General features: G+C 35.7%; 1 protein-coding gene across 22 annotated transcripts in view; it reads right to left on the reverse strand.

Moving 5' to 3' along the window:
• The window catches only part of SOX6 (SRY-box transcription factor 6), a 686,491-nt gene that overhangs the window by 380,285 nt on the left and 280,651 nt on the right, over window positions 1–25,555 (reverse strand). The window contains exon 1 of one of the 22 annotated variants that reach the window (XM_082747264.1): window positions 24,365–24,474. The exons of 16 other annotated variants lie outside the window; for them this stretch is intronic. Coding sequence is in view for 1 of the 6 variants with exons in the window: in XM_082747267.1 (XP_082603393.1) it covers window positions 1,485–1,555 (71 nt within the window). In the remaining 5 variants the exon portion in view is untranslated. Of the gene's footprint in view, window positions 1–1,484; window positions 1,560–6,358; window positions 6,547–24,348; window positions 24,475–25,555 lie in introns of those variants that run through there. 5 more of the 22 variants (XM_082747273.1, XM_082747266.1, XM_082747258.1 and 2 more) reach the window with 5 other exon arrangements.

Raw genomic sequence — 25,555 nt, forward strand, 5'->3', positions numbered from 1 at the left:
GGCATCACAGAAGATGTCCCATTTACCTGGGTCTTGAAGAAGTAAAAGTTCATCTGCTGGAAATGTCTAGTGGCCATTCCAGGATATGCAAAGGCAAGAAGATATAACAGAGTATGGTCACATTCAAAGACTTCAAAATGGTTGAAATAGGAATGCATGGTGGAAAGGAACAGAAAAAAAGTCCAGTAAGACAGGCTGACGACAGACTGGAAATGATTTCAAATGCAAATCAAAGTAGTTTGGATTTTTATCGTCAGGGAAATAGTAAATTATTGAAGGAATTTAACCACAGGAGTAACATGATCTGAATTTCCCTAAGAAAAAATCTTTAGTGGCCTTAAGAAGGATGAGTCTTTCAGAAGGTTGTATATATGTTTATGCTCCTGTCCTTCGTATTTATGTGTGTTTAACTGCCCTTTTCTTATCTTGTCCTTGGTGCTCTGCTGGACATGTGGTGCTGACTGGTGCTGACCAGCTCCTTTCTACCTCCACATTCTTTCAAGTCTCTGTTTTCAGTCTCAGACTGCCACTGATAAATGCTGTTGAAAGAAGGTAAATGAAGAGAGAGGGGGAAGAAAAGATGAAAGAATATGAATAATCACAAAAGAAATATCTAGAAGGAAGGAGAGAGATGCTGTACAAATAAAAGTAACAATGGCTAATGTGTATTGAGTACACACTATGTGCCATGTTCATTACTGATGCTCCACAGGACCTCATTAAATCCCAACTCCTCAGTGAAGCTACTGATTCATTCCTGTTTTCAGATGAGCTAAATGAAGCTTAGAGTAACTTGTTTATAATGCTAGTAAATGCTAGAGAAGACTTGAACCTACCCTGACTTTAAAATCCCATGCTTTCAATTTTTACATTCTATTCCCCATGATATAACTCACTGAATACGAATTATGTGCCAAGAACCATGCTAGCTGTTTTACATGAGTTAGTTTAAGACTCACAATAACCTATAAAAGTAAATAACATTGTCCCCATTTTACAGTAGAGAAAACTGAGGCTCTGGGAAATTAAGTAACTTACCTAAGGTCATAAAATCAGTAAAAGGCAGCATCAGATGGGGCACTTGGGTGGCTCAGTCATTAAGCATCTGCTTTCAGCTCAGGTCATGATCCCAGGGATATTAGGATCGAGCCCCACATCAAGCCCTGCATTGAGCCCCACATCGACCCCTGCATCAAGCCCCACAACAAGCTCCCTGCTTAGCAGGAAGCCCACTTCTCCCTCTGACCCTCCCCGCCTCATGCTCTCTCTCTCTCAAATAAATAAATAAAATCTTTAAAAAAAAAAAAAAACAGAGCAGGACCAGAGCTTAAACTCTCACCTCACCTGTCTGACTGTACCTCTCCTATAACATGATGTGCACATTATATTCCCATTCTTTTCCCTACTCCTTCCCTGTCACAACACCCTTCCCTATCTCTCTATTTCCAGAATCCACCTTCAAGGCTCAGCTAATACCTTATCACCTCCAGAAGACTTTCAGGAGCATAACAGTCCACTGTTGCTTTCTTATTGCAATGATCTGCATAGCATTCATTTACCTGGGTCAAAACAAATTTGTATTTGTCAGTTCCCTGTTCTGCTTATGTTCTAGTCCCCAGTCAGTCAATCCATGTAAGTGCCCTGTAGCAGGTTCTTCAGGCAGTTTGTACCATCCAAATATACCTTACATTACTCTCAACTAAGCCTCTAGAGGAGGACAAGAATCATATCATACAATTTGTACTCTCCAAAATAATTGGCAGAATCCTAAGAACGTACTAGGGCTTCATAATGTATTGATTGCCTCCAGCATACTTTAATAATAGGAAGTTTTCAGTAATAACAATAACAGCTAACACTACACACACACACACACACACACACACACACACACACACGGAGAGAAAGATTCTCATAACAACCAGTGCCGTAGTACCATTGTTATACCCATTTTACAGAGGAAACTGAAGAACAAAAAGTTAAACGCCTTGTCCAAGGCCACATAGCTAATAAGTGGCAGTCAGGATCCAAACCCAATCAGTTTCATTCCAGAGTCAGACTTTCCTTGATTACTTTACTTTACTACCTGTATTGGATAAATGTTCTAAGATTAAAGAACTCTTACACCTTAAAAAACTAAAAACTCACACACTATTTCTGCTGTAAACACTGTTTTGGAGGAGCTGTGGAAAGAAGAGTCTGTCTACATTTAGTAGAAAACCTGAGCAGCAGATACAAGCTATTGGGAAAACAAGAAGAAAAGAAAATTGAGAGGTATTTTTCTTTAAAAAAAAAAAAATAGATTGTGTCATTTTTGTACAAAGTTTCTGTGATTTATAAAGCATCTGTACCGACTTCCTCTCATTAATACACCAAATTATATAGCATATCTCCAGAGTGAGCAACCATTGTTAGCAAAAATCCTGCAACTCTATACCAGCATCATGTAATCTTGATCCAGTGAAATGCAACCACCTCTGGACTGACACACAACAGCTGTTTAGAGTGTCAGGAAAATGGTCTGGTGAAGATCCCAAGGAAAAATTGGAAAAGAGAATGTTGATTTCCAAATCTTTTGAACTTCATTAAGCTGTTGGCAAAAGTCAGGGAGAAAAATACAAGACATATTTCTACTTTAAAAAGGTAACGAGAAATTCTTGATAATTTAGAGATGATGGAAAGTCAAACCAAGTGATGTAGGTGTGTATATGATTTATAATTTACAATTTGTGAAACCTTTCCTGTGCAATATTTCTTTTAATTCATGTAATAACTTGGTACAGTCAGTGGTATTGTCATCTCTACAAAATTTGCTTACAGAAATTGGGCTCAGAGAAGATAACTTTTCACAGTTATTTAGCTAAGAAGTGGCAAAGCCAGGACTAAAATCCAGGTCCTCCAAAACAAAGCTCCTTTCTTTGTATCATTTGGTTTTCTCTTAAGGAAAATGGAAAGAGCCTCACTCATATCAGAGAGAAAAATAGTACCAGTGCTTTCAAAACAGACAATGACTGGGCACCTGGGTGGCTCAGTCAGTTAAGCAACTGTCTTCAGCTCAGGTCATGATCCTGGAGTCCTGGGATGGAGTCCTGCATCAGGCTCCCAGCTCTGCTGGGAGTCTGCTTCTCCCTCGGCTACCCTCTCATGCTTTCTTACTTGCTCTTTCAAATAAATAAATAAAATCTTAAAAAAAAAAAAAACAACAGACAATGACTGAAGCATAAGATGACAGGTCTCACCTCTCTTTGTTCTTTTAAGCAATTGTCACATGTCCCCATTTGAACATAAAATAAGAAGTAATGGGCAAAAGCCCTCTGGTAGCTTTCTTTCTCCATGTGCCCTGACTTCACTCCTCCCTCCTTGGCTCTTGACAGTGTAATATACATGAATTCTCTGTAACATAGTACCACCACAGTGGTGTCACAGACACAGGAAAAGCAAGCCCCATGACTCTCTTCAGGGAAACACCAAAGGAAAACCAAAGAAACTCAAGAACCCTGAAAATAAACAAGTTTCCCATATAGCACAGCAAAGTTCTCCAGAAGAAATGAAACGATAAAATGATTATGTAGAAGCATTGTGTGATGTGCTGTATGCATGTGGGGAGTATAGGGAAGCTAATGGAAGAAAATTAAAAAGCAGGCAAGTCTATCTAGAGTAGGTAAGGGCTGCAGAACTCTATGCCCCAAAGTAAAGGAAACAGAGATCAATGTGCAAATCTACCCTTATCTCAGAACTAACACATAAAACTCTTTCAACATTCATATGCAAGGAATGGTAAGTCAGACATTTTACTGCAGAGGTAGCCACAGTGATAATACCCACAGAGGATATTCCTGTGGACATCTCTAGTCGTAGAGACGTCCATAGGCCTTATCACATTGCCAGTCTAACATGTAAACACGTGGTTCCAGATAAGGAAGGCACCACTTAACCCAAGTATTATTTTTCTCACCATTCTTCTTTTATTAATTCATTCAGAATATATGTTATAGGCCTGGCACTGTTCTAAATTCTGGGGGTAAAGAAGTGAATAAAATAAAATCCCTGCCCTCATAAGCTAACATTTTAAGTCCAAACTAAAATACCTGCAAGATTTCTTCTACCTCTGATACTCTATGGCTCCACTACTACAGAAAAGGCTTAAACTGTAGACGTCCCAGGCTAAGGGACACTTTTAGCACCTAGAGGGACCATGTTACAGCCTAGGCATCCAGCATGCTTCATCCTCAGTAAAGGTTTTTAAGTAAATGAGGTCACTGACCACATCACTGATGGGGAAACAGAGATTCAAGATGGTTAAATAAATCACCTATGATTTTACAGATAGTAAGTGGCAGAGCTAAGAATTGCACTTCCACTTAATACTATCCTAGGCCCACCTAATAATTCTGATGGCACCAATTCAGACTTTATTTTGAAGGACTATTCAGTTATTAAAAGTCAGCTTCCCGGCAGTGAGTCTCCGCCTCTTCGCTTACTTCTACATTCATTCCTTGATAGTACGAAGGAATTGTTACATGTTTGTTTAATTTCCACCAATACTCAGAAACTACACCTAACATATGCTACTGGCACATTACATTACCCAAGCAATTAACTATAAGGAAATTTTATTTTCAAACCTAACTTTTCCCCCTCCCTAAATTCTCCCTACTTCAGTTGGGCTAGAGAATTTTTAACAGCTTCTGGACCAAGACCCTGGCCTAAGAGACTCCAGGAGGAATTAGCTAAACTCAGTACACACCAACAATAACCCTATCCCAATATTATTTCCCTGGTAAAAAGCTTCAGGACTTGCTAGGTAGGTTTTTCTAAAACTTAACTGGGTAACCCAAAGACGTGTATTTTCAGGGAAAGGAGAACCTTCTACCTGCTAGCCCAGCTCAAGGGTAATTTTTCTCAATGCTCCAACAAAGCTGACCTACTCTGTAGTCAGTCCTCCCTTAGGAAACCCAGAGACTGCACAGGAGCACTAAATTGAAAGTAACAAGACTTGAGCTCCTGTTCTAGTTCTACCACTAATAAATTATTTTACATTAGGCAAAATCACTTATCCTCTCTGGGGTTACTCTACTCATCTGTAAAATAGGGATAATAATACTCACCCCAACTGCCTCACAAGGTAGTCAGGAAGAACACATGAAATAATGATCATAATATCAATTTGAAAAGTACCACACACATGTAAGGTAGCGCCCCACAAATGTAAGCTAGCACAATTAATTATTAGTATTATTACTCAGAATTACTGTGTATTTCAGAGGCTAGAAAACCACTTGTGAATTCACTTAGAAAGAGGCAGAGCAATGTGACATGGCAAGAGGAACAAAACTTCGGAGTCAGCCCAGGGTATAAACCCAGATTTGATGATCTTGGCAAGTTGTTTAAACGCTTACTTAGTTTCCTCATCTGAAAATGGGTATAGTACCCCTATAAAACTTCTACAAAGAATAACTAACAAATATTCACATAAAAGAGCTGAAAGTATCTTGCTCATACGGTATAAAATGGTATCGTTATTATAAATTTCCTCTTCTAGAAAGCTTAGAACTTTAAAGTTTTATCTAGCATTCATACCATGTGAACAGCCAAAACATCTGTAATATCAAAGACTTGAAGCTGATTTTAAAGGAAAAAATCAACACCCCACCCCCCACCCTCCCCCACCCCCCGCACCACCACCAACAGCATCCCTGATCAACATACTAAAGCAAAAAATCTAGATGGTAATTAACCCAGCATATTAGCAACTGGGCCAGAGTTTAGGAGCCAGTTCTATCAATGGGTATTTTCTCAGTCACTCAGACAAACTGTTGTGCTTATTTCAAATCCACTGCACTGAGGCTCTCTTTGTGATTGTGGATTGTTGGATTATTGCCTACATTTCTGTCTTCTACGAAAACACCAAATGTATAGAAATTTCAGCCACCAGATTCCACGTTCATCTTGACAATATATTATGCTGTTTGGTGTCATGCTGACATCCTATTCATGATGTTCATGACTTTGTATCCTTTATTTTGTTCTTTGGTTTCAGTAAAAAGAAAAGCAAAAAGCCCTTAGACTAATGAATTCAGATTCTTTTCAAACACAGTGCTGCTTCTCTTCCATGAGATCAGGAAAAGGATATATTTCTGGTTGCAGACATATGTGGTACAGACATGAGATCACAGCTTTAAGCTTAAGAGAAGAACATAACAATCTACTCACTGTTTACACTTTAGCCCAAAGGGCAGCTGGAAATTACAACCAACCATATGCAGTGCCGAACAAGTGGTCATGACTTTATTAATAAAGCCAAGTATTAACAAATAAGATTCTGGAAATGGTACAGTGAGAGGCAGGAGTGTCTTACCATAGGCCCCTCTAAGTACTAGGCAGAGGGCCCAGGCTATTGTTGAAAATGTCCTTTGGGATTATACTGCTCTCTCTGCCAGGATTTCATTTGCCATCTTTCATATTTCCCAGTTCTCTCATACAGTGTTTAATCAGCTGCTAGGGACTGGTTAGAAAGGACTCCTATTCTTCTTGCATCCTGACATCCTGAAAAGGGAGTGAATTATAGAATTATCTACATACAATTAGATCAAATCACACATACAGAATGCTTTTTATACTATAAAGAACTATTTCAAGTAGAAAAAGAGACACAAACGGTATCTCATTTAATCCTTTCAAGTCTATGACAGGTGTAGTAACATTAGCCCCAATTTATTGATGAGAAACTGATTCTGAGAAAGGCTTAAGAAAGTGCAAATAAATGGCAGAACAAAGATTTATACCCAGGTCCAAATCCCACATTTTCACTATCCAAAAGCTGTCACAGAGAACAAATTAATTGATAACCCGTGGCCTATCATAATTTTATTTCTACCCTGAGATGGATACAAATTTACTAGGCAAATTTAGTCTCAGACTTTAACAATGAAGCATTTCTTATGCCCATCAGTGTCACAATTTACAAACTTTTTCCTGGTTCTTCCATCTCTTTTCCATACCTAATAGATAATGTCAGGTACCAAATTTCTAACCCAAATACAAAGTCACAGGGCAAGTGTCAGGGCATAAAACCATTAAAACACCTTCAAGTTTTCATCAAAGTGTGTTGGTCCCACTGGGTCAGCAAAAATTAACAATAATAACTCCTATGAACATGACTGATGATATAGATGGTGCAGAAATCAGAAGTTTGAGGCAATAACTAGTTCATCCAAGTAAAGTTTATTCATTCAAGTGTCATAAGAAACGAAGGGAAATCTGAATCTGCAGTTTACCTCCTCACACTAGATTCAAGGTAGGTTGCTTGGATTTTGCTGAAACATATTTTGCTCCTATGTGTGTTCTGATTTTTGGTTTTGCTTTCTTTCTGAAACAGAAGTAAATTCTTATTTGAAGTACTTTATCTTTTTTACTGAAATTATCACCATCAGGCTAATCAACCTTCAGTTTTTCACTGGGCCCAGCATGAGAACTATATTCAGGAAAACAAGAGCAGAGGAAAGAGCAATGTCCTAGATGTACTCTCCCCTTACACCATGCCAGATTCGTAATAGGTTAAGAGACAGCGCACTCTCTATTGAGATCCCCGATGAGGCCACTGGGCGCCCAAGCCGCTCACACAGTTATTACACAGAATCTGACCATATTTTCTCCCTTGGGGCCTTTAAGAAAAGAACTGGCTCCCAAACCACAAACAGTGATATGTAACTGCAGCACAAGGCAAGAGGAAGAGAGAGAGAATGGCCTAGTGACAAATCACCTTGAAATATACAGCTTTCAATCTCACCCTCCACTTAGACACATTACCAAATGAAAATGAGAGATTAACAAGGAGCTTATAACCACAAAAGTGTAAATGGAAAAGTCATAGTGGCCAACATTTCCAATGGACTAAACACCAATATTAGTGAAGAGAGAAACTGCTAGTACTTCAAGATTTTATATATAATATATATACATAAAATACATAAAATATATATATAATTATATGTATACATATATATATATATGCTCACACACACACACACACAAATATAACGCCTATGTACCTATAAAAATAACTTTTATAGGTACCTATAGTAACCTATAAAAGTAACTTTCCTAGAAAGTACTAAAGCAAGTACAGTCTTCTTTGTCTATTGGCTACAAAATAATCCTTAATTAATTAGCACTTCTATTGTGTTTCACAAATTATAGCTGGCAAAAAGCAAAAAGAGTACTGAACACTAGACAATCACTAAAAACTATAAATCTTATTTTCCCCAATATCCAAATTTATAAAAAGCTTGGGTAAAAAATGGACAGATGTCTTTTCAACAAATGGTGCTAAGAAAATTGGATTATCTACAAAACATTGGAGTTGAACCCTTACCTTACCCTATACATAAAAAATTAACTCAAAATGGATCAAAGACCTAAACGTAAAAGCTAAAACTATAAAACCCTTAGAAGACAGGGGAAATCTTATGACATTGGATTTGCAATGATTTCTTGGAGTAATGTAAAAGCAAGGCAACAAGAGAAAAATAGATAAGTTGGACTTTATCAAATTAAAAAAAACTTACGTGCATTAAAGGACACTATCGGGTCAGTGAAAAGACAAACCATAGAACGGGAGGAAAAAATATCACATAATGGGAGAAAAATTTTTCTGATGAGAGATTAATATCAAGAATATAGAGAGAACTGCTACCACTCAACAAACAATTCAATTCAAAAATGGGCAAAGGATTTAAACAGACACTTCTCTCAAGATCCACACGTGGTCAATAAATGTATGGAATTATGTTCAATATCATCCACCACTAGGCAAATGAAAATCAAAACCACAATGACACACACCACCACACCCATTAGCATGGCTATTATAAAAAATGGAAAACAACATTCTCTTCAGCTACTGCTAACTCCCTTACCTTCTTCATCAGGTCTTTGTTCAAATGTCACATTCCCAATGCATCCTACTCTGGTCATCCTATTTAAAATTGCCTCCTTGCACTATCAATTCACCTTATCCTACTCCATATTTTTTCTTTTTCTATAGCACTTACAAACTTCTAATATACTATATGATTTACTTACTTCTGCTTACTGTTTTCTGTCTCATCTATAATAAAAGTTCCATGAGAACTGGAATTGTTTGTTGCACTCACTAATATAATTAAAGGGCAAGAATAGTATCTGGCACATGACAAGTGCTTAATAAACATTTGCTGAATGAATAAACCGATTTCTTACATGGAGAGAGAAAATAGCTTAGAAATTTTGAAAACAAAATTAGTTTTAAAATTAATCAGTTTGTATCCCCTTCAACACCAAACAGTCCATTTATCATCACCAAATAACTAAAAAGTACTATGGCATACAGTGGAAACTGCTCCGCTTAATGTTTCAATGGAGTGAGATGTTAAAATTTTATTCATATCAACATTCACAGTACTGTGGCAATTATTTACTTATTGTCTCTTGACTCTCCCATAACCCTTCAATTCTCTGCTCTGTGATTCTGGGGCACTATATTTCCCAGGCTCTCTTGCCAGCTGGCTTTCCTATTTGATTCTGCCAATAAGAGGGACTAGTGGGAAATTAGAAGGTAGAATGAGGAGAAAAGAGATTTCCTTTTCCTAGCTCCTGTCAGCATCCCTCCAACAGCAAAATGCACTTATGGCTGCACCATTTTATATTCCCACCAGCAATGGCTTCTTCTAGCCCTCCCAATGCCAGCTGCCTCAGAGATACCAGCTGGCCACACGCTCTCCATGATTAGAGCATAAGCCATGCCATGTCTCCCTCCGCAGTCTGAGTACAAGTCTCACAGCACACCCTCTCCCAGCAGGTCAAAGCCCCAGTTGCAAGCTTTTCTAAGTTCCTACGTTCAAGGAACCCAATTCCCTCCATTTTGTTCCACCAGCTCTATGGCTGGGAACTATTCCCTGCAGTTATTAATCTTGGTTACCTCATCTTCTTCTCTCTCTCTCTCTCTCTCTTTTTTTCCTTTTCAGCCTTCCAATTCCTGTGTAACAAATTCCCCTCAATTAAATTCCATTTATTTGAGTTGTTTTTCATGGTTTTGCTCTCCTGACTAGATGTGACTATACTTAGTACAGTATAACACTTCAGGCCAACCAAAAGATTGACAACAGAATAAATTTATTTTCATCATTCAGAATTAAACATAATACAAATTTTTTTCCATACAATCTTTTTTTAAGTGTGAGATTATCTTTATTAGTATATAGACCTTAGGTTGGGCCACTAGCTCATGAGTTTTCAGTCTTTTTAAAAATTTTTATTACGGCATGATTAACATACAGTATTATATTAGTTTCAGGTATATAATACAGTGAGTGAGTCAACAATTCCATACATCCCCCAGTCCATCTTAACCAAAGAATGTGAAAAACGGTGTTTCAAATAGAACAAATAACAGACTGAGATCTATATACAATGCTCATATTTATACACTCTCACAGAGTGGTAAATTTTTATCTCACTCCTCTTTCCTGTCTATTCTACATCTTTATTTGAATACATAGCATGTATCTCAAATTTTAATACGTCCAAACCTGAGCTCCTGATATTTCCTCAAATCTGTTCCTTCCAAAGACTTTCTCGTCTGACTTAATGGTAACTTTATCTTTATAGCTTCTCAGGGCAGAATCCTGGAGTCATCTTTGATTCCTTTCTTTCTTTCATTCTCCAAATATAATATGTTAGAAAATCCTGTTAGTTCTCATTCAAAATACATTCAGATTACAACTGCTTCTGATAACCTCCACTGCTACTCCAAGCCACCAATAACTCTAGTTTAGATTATTATAAAAACCTTGTTTTTTTATGTTATGTTAGTCACCATACAGTACAACATTAATTTTTGATGTAGTGTTCCATGATTCATTGTTTGCATATAACACTGAGTGCTCCATGCAATCCATCCCCTCCTTAATACCCATCACCGAGCTAACCCATCCCCTTCGCTCCTCCCCTCTAAAACCCTCAGTTTGTTTCCCGGTTTCTCATGGTTCGTCTCCCCCTCTGATTCCCCCCCTTTCATTTTTCCCTTCCTTCTCCTAATGTCCTCCATGCTATTATCTTATGTTCCACAAATAAGTGAAACCATATGATAATTGACTTTCTCTACTTGACTTATTTCACTTAGCATAATCTCCTCCAGTTTTTAAGTGATCACTCTGCTGCCACTCCTATGCACCTCTACAGTCTATTTCCAGCAACAACCAAAGTGTTCCTTTTAAAACTTAAGTCAGATCATATTACGCCTCTGCTCAAAATGTTCCAGTCGTTCTTCAACTCACACAGAGTGAAAGCTTAAATCCTCACGTGATCTATGAGTTCCTATGGTTCCTGTTACCTCTCTGATTTCATCTCCCTACTATCTCCTATTCACATGTCTCCAGCCATTCTGGTCTCATCTCTGTTCCTTGAACATCCTGACCATTTCCACCTCAGAGTCTTTTGTATTGGCCTCTTCCTCTGCCTAGACCACTCTTCTCCATGTATCTGCATAGTTCCCCTGCTGTTATCACAAGTGTTTGAGCAATATTTTCTCCCCAAAGACACTTTCCCTGACCATCCTATTTAAGACTGCACACATCTCCAACATCTCCCTATTCTCTGTCTTTGTTTTATTTTTTTCCATAGCATTTATCCTCTGACTTACTATATAATGATTTACTTTTTTAATATGGTCTTTCTCCCTCCACTAGAATGTAAGCTCCTTGAATTTGTTTTGGCAGGAATTTCTGTTTTGTTAATTGATGTATCTTCAATATCCACATGGTGCCTGGTGTACAGTAAGTGCTCAATAAACATTTGTTGAATGAAACTCCAAAGCACCAAAAAATGAGCAAATATAAATATGCATAGAAATACAGTGTAACATACACATGCATATGTATATGTGACCTGGATTACATTTTGAAGAAAAAACTATATTACGAACTCCAATACTGTAGTGAGTACTATACCAAGATGATTTATTCTATTCTATAAAAATCTCAAATGAATTTATAATATAAATTCATAATATACGGAGGCTCCCTAGCACAGTGTTTAACAGTCATTTTGCCTGCCATTATTGCTTCAACATCTAGTAGCTCTATGATCCTGGGCAAGTTATTTGACACCTTTTGACACCTCTGTGCCTTATTTTCATAAAATAGTAACAGTAAAAATAGGAAAACCTAGCTCATAGACATTAGGTAAAGGATTAAATTATGTAATATATTTGAAGAATTTTAGCACAGTATGTGGTTCATAGATAATACTCAGTATATGTTAGCTACCATTATATAAGGCATCAAATATTTGTTGAAACAGAAGTAAATACTTTAAAATTCAACATTTTTTTACTGCCTGACTTGTTTATATTACAAGCTCATTCAAAACAAGAATCATATTTTAGACTTCTTTTATATCTAACATACTACTGAAATATATTAATTCAATAATTGATTTATGGGTTTGTTATATACACACACATACATATATAATTAAGCCTTCTTTTGGTTACAAAAGCCAACTTAGTCAAAATGATCAAGATAAATAAGACAGGAAAAGAAAAGCAAGTTCATTAATTCTGATTCTTCATCCTATCACATCTTATCATACAAAGCATGGGCTACCAACGTGTACTGGAGACTTTTTATTAAGTATACCACAGGCTTTTTTTTTTCATGTACAATAGATATGCATAGATTTTCTAGCAGAAAAGAAATGACCATATGATGGATGCTAATCCATCAGAATTTCACAATATAAGTAAGTCAAATCATTTTGTTTTTCACCTTATCTTATACAGTGCTGTATGTAAATTATATGTCAATAAAATTGGGAGAAAAAAGAAATAATGGTAAATTAATAGCATAGAAAAAAAGGCAGAAATAAAGGGAAAATAGAGACAGATGGCAGGCTTTAAATGGAAGAGCCAACCAATCAAGGCTGTGGGAGTCATAAGAAAGAACAGAGGGCTAACAAAGACTTAGATTGAAAGCTAAGAGTGGGACTTTGCTGGAAAGGCTACTTCTTCAAAAGATCACTCAAAGATAAGCCCAGTTGAGTGAGGACAATAATAACTTATTCCAAAATGAAGTGTGCTGTTAACCACTGCACAAGAAGCTGAAAGACTTTCACACAAGGAGAATCACAACAAAGTAAAACAACTTGTTTTAATTTAAAACAATTAAATTAAAACAAAGGCAAAGTAAGAGAAGAATAAAATCATCACTGACCATCTTTGAAATGTTAACAGACAACACTAGTAGAGATTAGTAACTTTGACATCATAGGCTGGACTCCTGGCTGGAATAACTGGAATGGAAAAATCCTTAATAAAAAAAGTTATATAATAATTAAATTTCAGATATATAAATATGTTTTCATTTACTACAAACTCCTACCCATCACCTTGATGACATTTCATTATTTTTTTTTCTGGTGCTATAAAAACCCACATTAGTTAGTGTGAGCAATGCTCAGAATTTGCGGTGGTCATATGACACAATCACTTTTTAACTCTTTACAGATGTACTCTTTTTTGTACACTTTTTAACTCTTTACAAATGTAGTGCCAGCGTGTGTAGACTTATTTAGCAAGAACAATGACAGAGGAAAATGCCATTGTGCAGAGTATTATTCACAGTAGTGTGTTAGTACATGAATATGCACCTCTATGAGCACCAATGCACAAAAAGAAAAATAATTTCATCATCAGACTGTAGTTATGACATGAATTATTTGAACATTATGTTCCTAACATGTTTTCATCATTCAAAAGTAGAATAACAACCACACAGGACAACTCACAGTGGGCAATTTCGGATTTCTACAAAGTATAAAAAAGAATAAATTCTAGACCCATGCCCCAAATTCTAGACCCATGTGAGTAATCAATCCAAGCTTAATGGGCTCTCCAATTTCTGTATCACTCTTCAAACTCTCCTCCTTTAATTTACTCCTTTCATACTATGTTCTTTTCTTTTGGGTCCGACTTCCTTCTTTGGGTTATTCTTTCACTACCAAATAAACTTAGCCTCTGATTCCATTAGTTCTTGATATCTACATAAGCCCCTACTCCTCTGGAAATAGTGGATCTTGCAAGTAAATGATGTGGCATCACTACTGAGAATTTAAATGGTTTCTATAATTCCAGAGTTACAACTATAAGCAGGCATTACCCAATTTTTATTGCAGTAGTTTATGGTTTTATGGTTTATATATGCTCAAGTCTGTAATCGTCAAAAATGAAAGTAAATAACAAAGAAATTGAAATATATGATATGTATATATTATATATACATATAATATCTCATATATTATATATCATAATCCTGGGCATTATTAAATAACCATGAAAAAAGAAAGCAGAGAGAGAGGGAAAAAATTTATTTATCTTTGTAATACAGCTTCTAAGCCCTTGATATATTTAATAAAGCAGAAGATGGGAAATAAGTCTTTTAAAGTACTGTATAGGAAAAAATGGTATTACCTCACAATATTACACTGTACCATGACTATCTAAATCACAAAGCCAAATATTTCTTTCTCTGAGCCTCCTATACACCTGCTATGGTCTGAATGTTTGTGTCTCCCCTAAAATTCATACACTGAAATCCTAATCCCCAAAGGTGAAGATATTAGTAGGTGGGGCCATTGGGAAGTGATTAGGTCATGAGAATAGAGCCTTCATGCATGTGATTAGTGCTCTTAGGAAAGAGGTCCCTAGTCCCTTATGTCATACAAGAAGTCTGTGACCCAGAAGAGAGCCCTCATCCAACCATGCTGGCACACATCAGACTTCTATCCCCCAGAACTGTAAGAAATGAATTTTTATTCTTTATTTTATAAGCTACCCAGTCTCTGGCATTTTGTTATAACAGTCCAACTGGACTGAGACAATGCCTTTTTATCATTCAGAATATCTAAGACTGTATATGCACACATCTTGGAACTGCCTCTTTTAAAACATGGGAAGTCCTATAAAAAGTCTACCCCCCCAAAAAAATCAGAAAAGCAAAAGTTATTCAGAATATTACCATTGTCAGGAACTCAATTTTTATTTTTTTAGTTTTTCTGTTTTCTTTTCTTTAGTTCATTAGAATCTACTCATTACAACATATAGGTACTCTGAGGTATACTATCACTAATTCATAGGTTTGTAGCTTTTGTTTCTAACCCCTCTGCATTCTTAGTGGTCATTCATGTAGAATGATGGCAATGCATCGCTAGTTAAACCTAAAAATTAACTTTTTTGGCAATACGTATGACATTTCAAATATCATATGTGAATGTATTTTTAAAACAAAAAATAATAAGTTAATACTAATGTCTTTACCATTTTCTCCTACCTAGCACTTTAAAAGACATATTTCTCATGAAAAAACACGTGCCATAATATGATTCAAATATTTTAAATTAAAATTGAAAAACAAGTGATGAGGGGCTGGGATTTTGTTTTGGGGGTTTTGGTTTTGGTTTGGTTTTTGTAATGCAGGAAACAAAAACAAACTGATATGGCAAAAGAATTTTGTCTGTCACAAATTCATTCATTTTATGCCATACCCTCTATTCTTGGGCAATGTTTTATCCTCTATAAAATCCAAGAAATAGTAAAGTAAGATTTCTTTTGAAGACCAGACAAATACCTAAAAAAGAATGAGCAGATTCACTGTTATTTATTTCATGTTCATTCTCTCTCTTTGTCCCCTCTCCCTCCCCCTGCCCTGCTCTCATTCTCTATACTGTTCCCCCATTCTCTTGTTTCTGTGATTATTGAAGCTTTCCTGCTTTGTATCATTGTTTTAGGAAAAGGGGACAACCATGGTCGAAAATTACAGGATGAAAGAATGACAGTGCACACTATGTTTATTAGCAACTTTTAAGAATTGAACTTGAAAGCAAAAGGTCATCTAACCAAAAATTGACTACTACCACTAGGTTTTACATGAGAAAATAGGTACGATTTCATCAACCTAAATTTTTTAAAAATGTCAAAAGCTCATTATTATTAACAAACACTTCTTAAACTTTTTCAGACTTAACTGGTCCACACCAACTATTTTTTTCAGCTTACTCAAGCACACAGAAGTTCTACACATTAGAAAACAGGGTAATGACATCTTCTACTCATCAAACCTAACCTCTCCTGCCAAGATTAGATACTTTGTATCACTGAACCAGAGTGTAACACCTGAAGGAAGATGAGGCCTAGAGAACTTAAAACAACTTGATCAAGTAAGTACCTACTTAATAATTAGAAGCCAAGAGAGTTGGGCCTGGAATCCAGTTCTCCAAACTCCAAAGAACCAAAGATGATTTGACCCACTGAGCCACCCAGGTGCCCCAACCAAAGATGATTTGAGACTAGAATTCAGATCTCTAAACAATAAAGCAATGAATAGAATACAAGAAAGACAGAAGAAATGGTCTGGTCCTAAAGAATGCACTAAAAATCTCTAGTAGCAATCCCTGAATGATACATGATTACAGTAATAGAGGAACTGCAGATCTAACGCAAACAGGATTTAAAAAAAAAATTCAGTTGCTCTCAATCATTTATGTATAGTTCTAGCATATATAATGTGATTTTTTTTTCCCTGCTGGATCTATACCTTCTGAATTAGATTAATTCAGGTCAATATTAAAATAAACTGGAATTCCAAATAACTGGCAAGGGGAGAGAGTAGAGATGAGAGTGGGAACAGAGAGAGAAAGGCAAGCTAGCTGTCAGGGGAGAGTCATCCCAGGATTAGAAAATTGTTGTACTTAATGCTCAAGACATAATCCATGCATGTCTGATAGAGAGGTCAGTATACTTATAAGTGGAATCTTTCACTCACTTTCTCTACATTCCTGTCTTTTAATGGCTAATACTTCATTTCAAAAGATGGGTACTGGAAATATGGGAAAACATGAGGAAAGAGGATTTTTAAATCACAGCACTCTTGCTAAAGGTAAAAGTTTCACATGATCTCTATCAGGTGAAAGAGAAGGGGGAAAAAAAGAGAGAGAGAGAGAAGAATTCTTCATAGCCATCATTAAAACCCATGACCACATTCTATAAGCCCAGCATAGAGCAACTCAAATCTCCCCAGGCAACTACTGAAAATGGGGAAAACCTACTGTACTATTGATGGAACATTTCAGACTCCAGACCTGACAGTTGTATTTCTTGAACGTTCACTAAACCTACACAGAAAGAAAAAGAAACAGAAATGGGAAGGACAGGGTGAAAGGGGGGGAGGCGGGGGTGTGGAATGTGGTGGCTGAAGAGAGAGGAGATGAGAGATGGAGAGAGGTTAGGAAGAAGAAGGGGGGGGTAAAAGAAGTATTAAGGGATATTGTTCTTCAGCAAACTAAAAGCTCTTAAAACAATCTACAAAAAAGCCCCTTTATACAAAAAAAGTCAAGTTGTTAGTTACAGAGATACTGAAGGTGTTGGTATTTGTTTTTTAAAAAATAGGACTTTGCTTTTTTAAAATACAGTAACAATAACTATACTATCATGATTGAGGCTTATTCTTTTTTTATAGTACATATACTACATCAAGAGGGATAAAGAGGAAGAATGAAAAAATCGATAAAAACTGAAGGAACCAAAATACTTAAAACCTTTTGTTTATTAACTTCTTTCCATCCAACTACTCAAAACTGTAATGTTAGTTTACTTTCTTGTTTAAATCTCAGTTCCCAGGTACATAAGCACAAATCAAAATAAATCTAAATTTTTTCCTACAAAAAAAATTACAACTTAACGCCAGTAGGTCATAGAAAAAGTGAAGTTGTTCATGCTAGGTATGAGTGAAAAGTTTGTCACTCTTAAAAGAGCTAAAATCAGATAGATACTAAGTAACCAGTCTTTGTTTTTATCAAGAGAGAGGAAGAAGTGATTTCACAGTAAGAAGAAGTAAAAATAAAGTACGATAGGGGAAAAAACCTTAAGGCATTGTCCTACAATAATATTTACTGTTTATTATTATTATTATTATTGTTGTTTGTTATTATTATCTGTTTTCCTGCACATGTGATTCTGCTCAAGCATGTGAATTACATCTACATTGGTTTTTTAAATATCCTATAGTGAAAGAGATATGTATTTACTCAAAATTCAGCAAATTTAATGTGACAAGCATTTAAAAAGTAAAATGTTTCTTCTACCATGAAATATAAACTCATTAGGTATTGTTATTGCACTTCAATGAGAAGACAAAGGAGAAACTGATCATGACAGGATGGTTTCAAACTGTTGAGGGAAGTATAAATTTGTGCATCATTTCTGGAAGGCAACTTGGCAATATATCAAAATCATTAAAAATACTCTTTGAACTATATTTTAAATGTCTAGGAATTTATTCCACAGAAGCAATCATGGTAGCATTCCAAGATTTATATATTAAATATTTTCATTGAATACTTCATTGAAGTATTGCTTATGATACAGAAAAAATTAAAACAACCTAAATTTCTAGCAGTTCGTTAGTATTAACACAACTGACATTTATTCAAGAATTTCCAAGGAGTGTCTGCTATGTGTTAAGTACAGTGGATTATTTAAATTAAAAATATATCCTTAAAGTAAAATACAATGCATCAGTTTAAAAAATAATATGAACTCAAGGTGTTTTATAAATTTATCATACTTCTATAAAAATCACAGAGCTTTTGGGGGGGGTTGGGAAAGAAATGATAAAATTATTCTAAAGTTCATCTGGAAAAATAAATGTTTGACAATACCCAAGATAATTTGAAAAAGAAGAGTAAATACACACACACACACACACACACACACACACATACGTATGTGTGTGTGTGTGTGTATAAATCATTGATTGAAAAGTGTGCCAGATGAATGGCCGGATTGATCATTAGCAAGAGAAATTGGAAATAGACCTAAATATCTCTTAAGGATTTAGCCTGTGATAACTGTAGTGTTTTAAAGATGGATTACATGACTAATATTGTTGGGCAATTGGTTCTTTATATCTTAATTGCTATCACACAATAAAATAAACTCCAGATGGATTAAAAGACTAAAAGTAGAAAAAATAAAATCATGATAATGTCATAGTAAAATATATGTGAATATTTACATAATATTGGGTGGGAAAGTTATTTCTAAAAATGACACCAAAGGAAGAAACTCAAAAAGAGAAAAACAAAACTAAATTTGATGATAAAATTGATTTTCTTTTTTTTTTTTTTAATTTTTTCTTATTTATTTGAGACAGAGAGATACAGAGAGAACATGAGCAAAGGGAGAGGCAGAGGGAGAGGGAGAAGTAGACTCCCCACTGAGCAGGAAGCCTGGCTCTGGGCTTGATCCCAGGAGCCCAGGACCTGGGGATCACAACCTGATCTGAAAGTAGACGCTTAACCATCTGAGCCACCCAGGCACCCCAGAAAATTGATTTTCTTTATTTTTATTTTATTTTATTTATTTTTTTGACAGAGATCACAAGTAAGCAGAGAGGCGGGGGGAGGGGTGGAAGCAGCCTTCCCACGGAGCAGAGAGCCCAATGTGGGGCTCGATCCCGGGACCCTGAGATCATGACCCAAGCAGAAGGCAGAGGCTCAACCCACTGAGCCATCCAGGTGCCCCGAAAATTGATTTTCTAAAAATTTTCATTGCACCTGAGTGGCTCAGTCGGTTAAATGTCTGCCTTGACTCCAGGTCAAGATCCCAAGGTCCTGGGATGGAGTCCCACTCTGGGCTCCCCGCTTCTCCCTCTGCCTGCTTCTCCCTCTGCTGTCAGCTCCCCCTGCTTGTGCTCTCTTTATCCTCTCTCTCTCTAACACAAATAAATTTAAAAATCTTTTTAAAAATTTTTAATTGAAGGCAAAATGACAAGATTAGAAAAACACTTACATCATATATAATAAAGAGTTAATATTTTAGCATATCAAGACCTCTCATAAATCAATAAAAATTAACTTCCCATTAGAAAATTGTGCATTACTCTATGCTGGACAGTTCTAAGTATTTTTTATGTACCTTCATTCATTTGATCCTTGCAACAACCCTAGGACATATAGCAAACTTTTACAGATAAGGAAACAGACACTGAATGATTAAGTAAACACCCAAGGTTACAGAGCTGATAAGTAGTGACAGTAGAGCCAAGATTCAAACTCTGTCACCAAGAGTCTGACTCCAAAATCTTTGCTACTTCTCAAAGGCTATGAGCAAGAAATTTAGAAAGAAAGAGAGGGAGGGAGGAAAGAAGGAAAGAGGGACGGAAGGAAGGGGAAGGGGAGAAAAAAAGAAATGCAAACGAACAAAAAACAAATGAAGAAATATTCCATTTTACTACTTCTATCTGTCATGATGGCAATGACTGAAAATGATGACAACAGTATGTGTAAGCATGAATGTGACAAAATGAGTACTTTCATATACTGCTGCTGGTTTGACTTTTCTGGAGGGCATTCTGGCAATATGCTTTAAATACTTTTAAAAAGTGATTAACCAAAAATTCATTTCTAAGAATTTGAACTAAAGAAATCATCAGAGATGTGTGCCAAGATTGAGCTACAAAGGTTGGTTACTGCAACATTAAGAATAGTGGAAAACGTTAAGAATAGTGGAAAATTACAAACAACCTTAACTATAGATGATCAATTAAACTTTGAAATTCAACAAATAGAATAGTATTAAACCATTAAAAATGATGTAAAAGAATAGTGCTATCATGGGAAAATACAAATGATATGATATACTGTTAAATTAAAAAGCAGATTATAAAGTATTTGTTACCATATGATTCCATTTTTGTTTTAAAGGGAGATATAGATATAAACATTAGAGAGAGAGAAGGAATGAAATTTTAATACTGGGTATAGATACAACTTGATATTATAACGAATATATCTGGACAGTGGAAATTAAGGTTTTTTTCTTTTATTTTTGCATGTGCTTTCTAAATTTCATGGGTGTGATATATGTTACTTTTATAGCAAATAATAAAGTTTATTTTACTTTTAATATTGTATTTATTTATTTGTCAGAGAGAGAGGACAACCAGAAGGAGCAGCATGCAGAGCAGGTAGAGGGAGAAGCAGGCTCTCTGCCAAGCAGGGATCCCAATGTGGGAGTCAATCCCAGGACCCTGGGATCATGACCTGAGCCAAAGGCAGATGCGTAACTGACTGAGCCACCCAGGCGTCCCATAAAGTTTATTTTAAAAAGAAAAATGCAAGAGAATAATGACATGAGAAAAATTATCATGATACATTAACTTTTTTTTTTTACATTTTAATTTTAATTTTTTTATTTTTTATAAACATATATTTTTATCCCCAGGGGTACAGGTCTGTGAATCACCAGGTTTACACACTTCACAGCACTCACCAAATCACATACCCTCCCCAATGTCCATAATCCCACCCCCTTCTCCCAAACCCCCTCCCCCCAGCAACCCTCAATTTGTTTTGTGAGATTAAGAGTCACTTATGGTTTGTCTCCCTCCCAATCCCATCTTGTTTCATTTATTCTTCTTCTACCCACTTAAACCTCCATGTTGCATCACCACTTCCTCATATCAGGGAGATCATATGATAGTTGTCTTTCTCTGCTTGACTTATTTCGCTAAGCATGATACGCTCTAGTTCCATCCATGTTGTTGCAAATGGCAAGATTTGATTTCTTTTGATGGCTGCATAGTATTCCATTGTGTATATATACCACATCTTCTTGATCCATCTGTGGATGGACATCTAGGTTCTTTCCATAGTTTGGCTATTGTGGACATTGCTGCTATAAACATTCGGGTGCATGTGCCCCTTTGGATCACTACATTTGTATCTTTAGGGTAAATACCCAATAGTGCAATTGCTGGGTCATAGGGCAGTTCTATTTTCAACATTTTGAGGAACCTCCATGCTGTTTTCCAGAGTGGCTGCACCAGCTTGCATTCCCACCAACAGTGTAGGAGGGTTCCCCTTTCTCCGCATCCTCGCCAGCATCTGTCATTAACTTTTAAAGAATAGCTTACAAAATATCATGTGTAAAAAGACACCATTTTTCCTTTAAAAAAAATGTGTACCTAAGATAAATTTCAAGGATATAATCAATTTAAGCATTTTGAGGTATCTCTAGATACCACTATGAAAGGTTTTTTTTTATCGTTTCCAAATTTTCTCCAATAATCAGGGTTTTTTAAGTCAGAAAAAGAGCAGTGGGAAAGACTTATTTTGCCCTTTTCTCCATTCTAAATAATTGTTTAACAAGCCTATAATTTCTGGAAAAGAAAAAAATACCATGCTGCCTTATTATCAAAACAGACACAAAAAGATAGGGTAGTTTTTTCTACTAAAAGCAAATCTCATAAATGTTTTAGTATATTCTTCCCAATCAGAAATTTTATTTAAGATTTTTAAACCGGGGCACCTGGGTGGCTCAATGGGTTAAAGCCTCTGCCTTCAGCTCAGGTCATGGTCCCAGGATCCTGGGATCGAGCTGTATCAGGCTCTCTGCTCCGCAGGGAGCCTGCATCCTCCTCTCTCTCTGCCTGCCTCTCTGCCTACTTGTGATCTCTGTCTGCCAAATGAATAAATAAATATTTTTTAAAAAAATTTTTTAAACCTCATAAATATACTATATAAAGCTGTAAATGAGCCTACAAAGCAATCAGGCAAATCTCCTCAATATGTGTCCACCTATTGAGAAATAGGTAAAACAAGATAATTACAAATAGTTAAGCAGATGTTTAAAAAAATATATACTGACATATGTCATCAATAAGACAAGACCAAAAAAAAAATGCATAGAGATCAATTATTGGGCAGTGTGGCATTACCAAAAGTCCTAGTCCAGATTCCAAAATACCTGGATCTCTAAATATGTGATCTTAAGCAAAGCAATTAATCTTACTAAGTTTTCGATTCCTCAGCTTTAAACTTATAGTAAAAAAAAAAAAAAAAAAGACTCTTTGGCTTTAAAATTACAGTAGAAACAGCTGGTACAAATGTAAAAAATTTTAATGTGACTAAGTTAATATAAACCCTGGATTACCTCCAAAATTAGCATCTACTTAATTAGTGATAAATGAAGAAGGTAATAACATGAGACAAAAAGAGAATTTTTTAAAAAAGAAAGAGGATGAAGAAAGAGAAAAGAACTGACATCCTTAGTAATGAAGAATTTCTTTAATAGGGAATCAACTCTCAAGACAACTTAGTACCTTTTTCCTATTCTCAGAAGGCCAGAAGAACTGAGGACCAAACTTCTGAATTTTGGCTGTGAGCCTTTAGTCTAACTAATCACCCAGCAGCATTTCTCCACATGGAGAAGCTGATATAGCATCAACAAATTCTTTATCAAAATCAACACTTTGTAACATTGAGAAAATTAAAGTGTTGTAATCGATAAATGGCGGAGCCTATTCTGTTAAAACTTCATCCAAATTAGACACTGTGTTTAAAAGTATGTTTTTAAAAAGTTTCTCTTTACTCTGCTACAATTTTTTGTTACCTATGTGTTCTTCCCTCTCTTAGAAAGTTTGCTTCTTCTTGTAATTTTGCCTATGAGATTCATACACATTCCTCATTGAAATATGCATAATATGGTTAGTTTCAGTTTTCCCTCTAAGGGACAAAACATGTTTGTTTGTTTGTTTGTTTGTTTGGTACAAAAGTCTCCAAATCTTTACACTAACTTCCACTGCCTTTCATTTCCCCTAAAATTTTACCTTCTCTCCTCATCTCCTCTTCCAAACCAAATAGACACACATACAAACACACACAGAGGCACACGCAGGCACAATGCCAGACTTTGAAAAATAAACATTTAGAAATAAAATCACCTGAGGATGAAAAAATTGTAAGCTGTTAAAAATTTTTGCTAAGGTAACAAGAAAGAAAGAAAGAAAGAAAGAAAGAAAGAAAGAAAGAAAGAAAGAAAGAAAGAAAGAAAGAAAGAAAGAAAGAAAGAAAGAAAGAAAGAAAGAAAGGAAGAAAGGAAGGAAGGAAGGAAGGAAGGAAGGAAGGAAGGAAGGAAGGAAGGAAGAAAGAAAGAAAGAAGGAAAAGCATTTGACATTCTAATCAAAGTCTAATTTTTGCCTAAGTCAGTTTTATAATCCAAAATAATAAATAACCATTACAATAAACTGATTCTCACAATTACTATAAAAGAGAACCAAAAGTCTTAAAAGCAAAAGTCTTTGCCTATTAAAATGTCATTTTTTACTTTATTTATTGCAGGCTTTATGGATATTTCGCGATATTTCTCTCCCAGCCATCATCAAACCATCCAATAAACACCTTTCTCAATCACACTCTCTTCGGCTCTTAAATAACAACACACTTGATACCTGTACACCTAAAGAACAACCTACATGTTTAATCAAATACCTCAGCTTCAGAAGTTAGCGTCTCCCCTCTGTCCTTTGGTGGTCACAGTAACTTCATTGGAAGCCTCTATTACTGTCATTATTTCTAATTTGAAATCATCCTCTAACCCCACACACACCCTTCCACGAAGAAAACATAGCTTTTATCTTTGTCTTGCACATGCATACCATAGTGGGGGGGGGGGGGTAAAGAGTAAATTGCCATTTGCAACTTTCTTTTGATAATGAAATAGCAAATAAGCAAGGAGTCCTCTCATTATTGGATACTAACACACATGAAACACTCAAGTCAGCAACTGAGCTGCAGTGTTACCCTATTTGCCTAATGTATCACATTTTCAAAGGCAGAGAATATCTTACAACTTGGAGGAAAATTATCTGAAGATAAAGAGATGCTGTATTTGATACCTCACATGAAGCCTATGTCCATTCTGAATAAAATACTGCAACTTTGGATGTTTCTGTGTTTAGGTCCAAGAAATGGATCTAAAATGAAGTTACAAAGTTCATTGGAAGGTCATTGTCAAGTTCAGGGACGGTCTTAAGGAAAGAGAGAGGGAATGATACAAGACATTATTAGGTTATCTGTAAAGTGAAAAATAAAATATTTTGATAGGCAGAGACAAGATTCTTAGCAGTTTTTATAGAACTCTAAGATTTGGAAAATGGTTAAAAATTAAAATTAAAATAACAACAGCTAACACTTATAATGCAACAAGCATTAATCTAATTGCTTTACACATCTTGACTTACTTAGTCCTCAAAATAAACAACCCAAATATGAGTATTATTATGTATTATTATCATTATCCCTATTTTACATATGAGAAACTAGGCACAGGAAAAGCCAGTATGTGCAAGCTTGTACTAGTAATGGTGGAGCCAGGGTTTGAATCTAGGCAGATAAACTTTAAAACCAAGTTCTTAACCACCACTTCAACTACCATTAGAAGATCTAATTGAGGCTTTTTGCTCCTTGAAATTATCCCTTCCTATCATGTATACTTTTAAAAATAAACATTGAGATTAAAACCTGTTTCTCCAAGCCATAGAATAGCCAAGAATACAGCTATCAACAATAAATAGAATGGTATTTTGGCTAATGACTAAATTTCATAAACCAATACCTTTTGATATATGAAATTTAGCAAAGAATACACTCTTGATTCTATGAATTATGAAAAAGTCTTAC

Source organism: Mustela nivalis, assembly GCF_964662115.1.
Source record: "Mustela nivalis genome assembly, chromosome: 9".
Classification (NCBI taxonomy): Eukaryota; Metazoa; Chordata; class Mammalia; order Carnivora; family Mustelidae; genus Mustela; species Mustela nivalis.